Genomic DNA, 6000 nt, shown 5'->3' with positions numbered 1-6000 from the left:
AGCCTCCCAATCTTAATATAAATTTGGCCATGCAGCTACAACTTCAAGATAATTTTTATTTCAAATAGCAACCCCAAAAGGTATAATATTTGGAGATGTTTTAACCAAACATTATGCTTGTTCTTTGCTGCTGTAGTATTCCCCTGTTAATAGATACATTAAAAGAGACTTCCACATCCAGGGTTCTTACTACTTTTCCCAGATCGGTAGTGTTGTTGCGATTGGATGTTTTATCAAGTTTTACTAATTTCAAACTTTACCATTCAGAGTCCCTTCTAGTGGCACTGTATGTTTTCTTTTTTTGTACGACCAAGCTTTTCCTGGAGGTATAGTTCCTAAGCATTTATGACCTGGACAAACCACAATGCTAAACCTTAATCGGATATTGCCTCCTTGAACTTTTTCCTTCAGTTCTCTGACCTCTGTGGTAGCATTGGTTTTCCTCAAGGCTCCTTCCACCTACTGTACACTGTTCATTCACCATCTCTTCAACAGGAAGATCAAACCACAACCTTGTTGCCATCTTACCATGGTTTGATGCTTTTTTATGTACAGACTTACTTACAGAGATCTGATTTCTACTTTCTACTCCCTCCTCATTAAGCACAAACATTCAATTAAGGAGTCACACGAACTCCGTTGGAAATAGAACATCAATGAGATGCTTGAATCATAGGATTGGTTGCAAATAAGAGAATTTGCTCAAGGCTCTAAATGTGCGTGCACAGGGACAGACTGGGCTACTTTTTTGCCCTGGCATTTGTGAATGTGCACAAGCCAAAAGGGGATGTAGTTGTGTGACCAGCGGTCGGGAGACCGCTGGTCACTATACCGATGCCAAGATCCCGAGTGATTGAAAGCCCGACAGTCGGCATGCTGATTAACAGGGACTATTCCCACTCATTGCACTCTCCCCCCCCACCAGCATTCTAAAGTTCGGATCACGGCATCGGTATGGTGACCAGCGTGATCCCAAATGCCGGTCACCCAAACTCAAGCCGCCAAAAACACATGCATGCCGGGGTATGTTGCGAGTCAGGGGAGTGTGGACTTGTGGCACACCCCCATCTTTTCTTAGATAAACACACTTCAGACAGGGGGTGGCCAAACTTGCGCATGTCCTTACCGGCTCTCTGAGGTACTGGACTGGCCCACCAGACCATCAGCCCTTCTGGCATATGCCAGAAGTGCCAGATGGGAAGTCCAGCCCTGTGCGTGCATAAAAGAAACCTCATACCAACTCTTATTCCAATGGTACTTGGTCCCATCCTATTTGCAAACTATTCAAACTCCAAAATTCTCTGCTAGAGAAATTGCAGAAGGAAGAGTGACCTATCCTACATCTGGTGGAGCTGCTCCAAGATAAAGACATTTTTGTGAAATGTACTTATTTAATCAATAGCTCATATAGAGCTCCCACGTGATCTCTCTTATTAGCGCCTTCCATGTCCAATGTAAAATGTAACAAAACATGCTTTGAAATTTCTGGGCCATATTCGGAAACTGAAACGTATCAGCAGCATAATCCATGACTGTCCATACCAATTTGCTTGTACCAGAATTTATTGGATTAAATAAAATGAGATAGCTCTATCCCCTAATTATAAAGGACAGGGGTCTAATGTCTGGCTTCCTTCCCCACCTTTCTCTCTTTCCTCCTTTGCCTTCCCCTTTCTGTCCTATGCTTTCACCCAGACTTCTCTTTTCCCTACACTCTAGCCACAACATTGTTGCAGTTTTAATACATTTTATATGCTCTGACTCTAAAGTTCCTATTTATATTGTTATTCCATTATGAACGTACTGCTTCTTGAACGATTCAACTGCCAATCCATGTTGTTTCATTATTTATTCTCCCCACTTTTTTCTTATGTGCCCCCATTTTCCTTTTATTCTCTTGAAATTCAGATACAATATGACCTCATTAAACAAAGCTTAAAGAGTGTCAGTTCTTAGCACCTACAGTAAATTCCCTTACAACTCATACTGTATCTTGTTACTCACATGATAGCTTCAGTTTCCAGTTACTGGTCTGGTGACACATGAAGCAGGGCAGGCCACCACCTGTTTTATATTAGTCACTGCTCCTGGGAACTAGAAGCATGGTTCCTCAATGTATACTCAATGTATATATGTTATTTCACTTATTTAAACTGATTAGCAACTTCAATAGGGATTAGCTTCCAGAAATATTTATCCCAGAGCGATTATTTTGGGCTAGCTAGGACTTCATATTTGGGACAACTAATATTGGGGCAGTTGTATTAAGCTTGGAGAAGGGATAAAGCAGTGATAAAGCAGTGATAAGTGCAAGGTGATAACACACCAGTCAGTCAGCTCCTGACATTATTCAAATCTGTAATGATTGGCTGGTGCGTTATCACCTTGCACTTATCACCGCTTTATCACTTCTTATCCCTTCTCCAGGTTAATACATCTGCCCAATTGTGTCTACAATAAATGGTTTTAAAATATATGAATGTACAGTATGTTGAGTACTTCCATCTGTCCCAGGCTTTACAGGACAATCCCAATCTTTTGTACTATACATATGTAACACAAAATACTGATCTTCCTAATATCCAGTGTACTGATGTATTAAGACAAATAACATTAGTAGTTACAAGATCCAATTGTTATTTTACTGTATTAACACCCACTATAACTTTAATGTACCTATCATTAGGCAAATATCTATGCCACAGGTGAGCAATTTGATTAAAAGTGTTGATGACTAAGGGAGATATGTATCAAACCTTGGAGAGAGATTTAGGGGTCTATTTATGAAGCCTTGGAAAGAGATAAAGTAGACAGAGATAAATTAGAAACCAATCAATAACTAACTGCCATTTTTCAAGTACAGCCTGTAACATGGCAGTTAGGAGCTGATTGGCTGGTACTTTCTACCCGTTCACTTATCTCTCTCCAAGGTTTAGTACATAGACCCCAACGTACCAACCACTCAGCTTTTAACTGTCACTTTACAAACACAGCCTGTACCATGGCAGTTAGGAAGTGATGGCTCGTATTTTATCTCTCTCCACTTTATCTTTTGCCAAGCTTTGATAAATCCCCCCTTAATTTCACAGCTTTGACTATAATGCAATGCATTGATTACTCAGCACTAACCCTCATGGCACTACTGGCCAACCCGGTTATCCATACTGCCAAATGAAAGGCCAGGAATGGTAACAGTACAGTAATATAACAGAGCAGTTATTGCCAATGCTTATAGATTAAAACATTTTTCCACTTTATCCAATTTCCCTTTCTCCCTAGTGCTGTGGAAAAAGGAGAGCACATTTGGTATGAACCAGGACCGAGGGTGTGGAATGACATCGATTAGCTGTGGAAATGGAAAATTGAGGCAGTGGCTGATAGACCAGATTGACAGTGGGAAGTATACTGGGTTGGTGTGGGAGAATGACGACAGAACCATCTTCCGTATACCATGGAAACATGCAGGGAAACAAGATTACAATAGAGAAGAAGACGCAGCACTCTTTAAGGTAACATGTCTACTCCTTCATAACCAGTACAGTATTAGATATTTACCTCAAGTGCTCAACACATGTTGCCACAGGGTAATGGCTAACTCGGTCAGCTGAAGCACATATGGAATCTGAGTCAGAGCTGCAGCGATGCTGATGTTCCTGTAGTTGAGCGTTTATTTGCAGCTGCACATGTAAAAAATAGGATTTTGATAACCTACCGGTAAATCCTTTTCTCCTAGTCCGTAGAGGATGTTGGGGACGACATCAAGACCATGGGGTATAGACGGGATCCGCAGGAGACATGGGCACTCTAAAGACTTTTCATTGGGTGTGAACTGGCTCCTCCCTCTATGCCCCTCCTCCAGACCTCAGTTGTAGGAACTGTGCCCAGGGAGACTGACATTTCGAGGAAAGTAATTACTTAACTAGTGGTGAGATATCTACCAACTCACACCCTCAACCATGCTGCATACATGGCATTCAACATAACACACGCCAATAGGCATGAACTAATTGCAGCAACATGCAGGTAAAGTACGCACTTGGACGGGCGCCTAGCATCCTCTACGGACTAGCAGAAATGGATTTACCGGTAGGTTATCAAAATCCTATTTTCTCATACGTCCTAGAGGATGCTAGGGATGACATCAAGATCATGGGGTCTATACCAAAGCTCCAGTACAGGTGGGAGAGTGCGGATGACCCTGCAGTACCGATTGACCAAACTTTAGGTCCTCATCGGCCAAAGTGTCAAACTTGTAGAACTTAGCAAATGTGTTTGACCCTGACCAAGTAGCTGCTCGGCAAAGTTGTAATGCCGAGACCCCCCGGGCAGCCGCCCAGGATGAGCCCACCTTCCTAGTGGAGTGGGCCTTTACCAACGTCGGTAACGGCAATCCAGCCATAGTATGAGCTTGCTGAATCGTATTTCTAATCCAACGTGCAATAGTCTGCTTGGAAGCAGGACAGCCAATCTTGTTGTGATCATACAGGACAAACAGAGCCTCGGTTTTCCGTATACGAGCTGTTCTAGCAACATAGATTTTCAAAGCTCTAACCACATCTAGAGACTTTGAATCAGTGAATGTGTCAGTAACTACTGGCACCACAATAGGTTGCTTTATGTGAAAAGCAGAAACCACCTTTGGAAGAAAACGTTGGCGAGTTCGCAACTCTGCCCTATCTTCATGGAAAATCAGGTAAGGGCTCTTGTGAGACAAGGCCCCCAATTCCGACACCCGCCTTGCGTATGCCAATGCCAAAAGCATCACCACTTTCTAAGTAAGAAACTTCAACTCTATCATTTGTAGAGACTCAAACCAATCCGATTGAAGGAACTGCAATACCACGTTAAGGTCCCATGGTGCCACTGGTGGCACGAATGGAGGCTGGATGTGCAGAACCCCTTTCACGAAGGTCTGAACCTCTGGAAGAGAGGCCAATTGTTTTTGGAAGAACACTGACAAGGCCGAAATCTGGACCTTGATTGATCCCAATCGTAGGCCTGTCTCCACACCATCCTGCAAAAAATGGAGAAAACGTCCTAAGTGAAACTCTTCCGTGGGAGCTTTCTTGGATTCACACCAAGACACATATTTTCTCCAAATACGGTGGTAATGTTTTGACGTTACTCCCTTTCTGGCCTGAATATGACCTCCTTAGGAATACCCTTCCTGGCTAGGATACGGCGCTCAACAGCCATGCCGTCAAACGTAGCCGCGGTAAGTCTTGGTACACACCCGGCCCCTGCTGCAGCAGGTCCTTCCGAGGAGGAAGAGGCCGAGGATCTCCTATGAGTAACTGCTGAAGATCTGGGTACCAAGCCCTTCTTGGCCAGTCTGGGGCAATGAAGATTGCTCGAACCCTTGTCTTTCTTATGATCCTGAGTACTTTTGGGATCAGCAGAAGTGGAAGGAAAACATACACTGACGGAAACACCCACTGGGTCACCAGTGCATCCACTGCTACTGCTTGAGGGTCTCTCGACCTGGAACACTATCTCTGAAGCTTCTTGTTGAGATGAGACGCCATCATGTCTATTTGAGGAACTCCCCAAAGACTTGTCACCTCTGCGAAGACTTCTTGGTGGAGGCCCCACTCTCCTGGATGAAGATCGTGTCTGCTGAGGAAGTCTGCTTCCCAGTTGTCTACTCCTGGAATGAATATTACCGACAGAGCTTGTAGATGTTTTTCTGCCCAGCGGAGGATTTTTGTTACATTGTCCGCCTGGATCTGCACGGGATGGTCTTGAAGAAGAAGTACCGCTTGTTGAAGGCCGTTGTAAATGGCTCTTAGCTCCAGAACGTTTATGTGAAGGCAGGCTTCCTGTTGTGACCAACGTCCTTGGAAGTTTTCTCCCTGAGAGACTGCTCCCTAGCCTTGGAGACTTGCATCCGTGGTTACTAGGACCCATTCCTGAATCCCGAACCTGCGTCCCTCTAGCAGGTGAGAGCTGTGCAACCACCACAGGAGCGAAATCCTGGTTTTTGTCAACAGGATTATCTTT

The 6000-nt window shown here is 43.9% G+C and overlaps 1 protein-coding gene across 1 annotated transcript in view; it reads left to right on the top strand.

Moving 5' to 3' along the window:
- The first annotated feature begins 3297 nt into the window (after window positions 1–3297).
- IRF4 (interferon regulatory factor 4) overlaps window positions 3298–6000 on the top strand; it is a 61368-nt gene continuing 58665 nt past the window's right edge. The window contains exon 1 of the mRNA XM_063923057.1: window positions 3298–3509. Coding sequence (XP_063779127.1) covers window positions 3309–3509 — 201 coding nt within the window. The 5' untranslated portion in view covers window positions 3298–3308. The remainder of the gene's footprint in view (window positions 3510–6000) is intronic.

The sequence above is a fragment of the Pseudophryne corroboree genome, chromosome 5 (assembly GCF_028390025.1).
Source record: "Pseudophryne corroboree isolate aPseCor3 chromosome 5, aPseCor3.hap2, whole genome shotgun sequence".
Lineage (NCBI taxonomy): Eukaryota > Metazoa > Chordata > Amphibia > Anura > Myobatrachidae > Pseudophryne > Pseudophryne corroboree.
The sequence above is the reverse complement of the archived record's forward strand: the minus strand, read 5'-3'. Positions and strand labels throughout refer to the sequence as shown.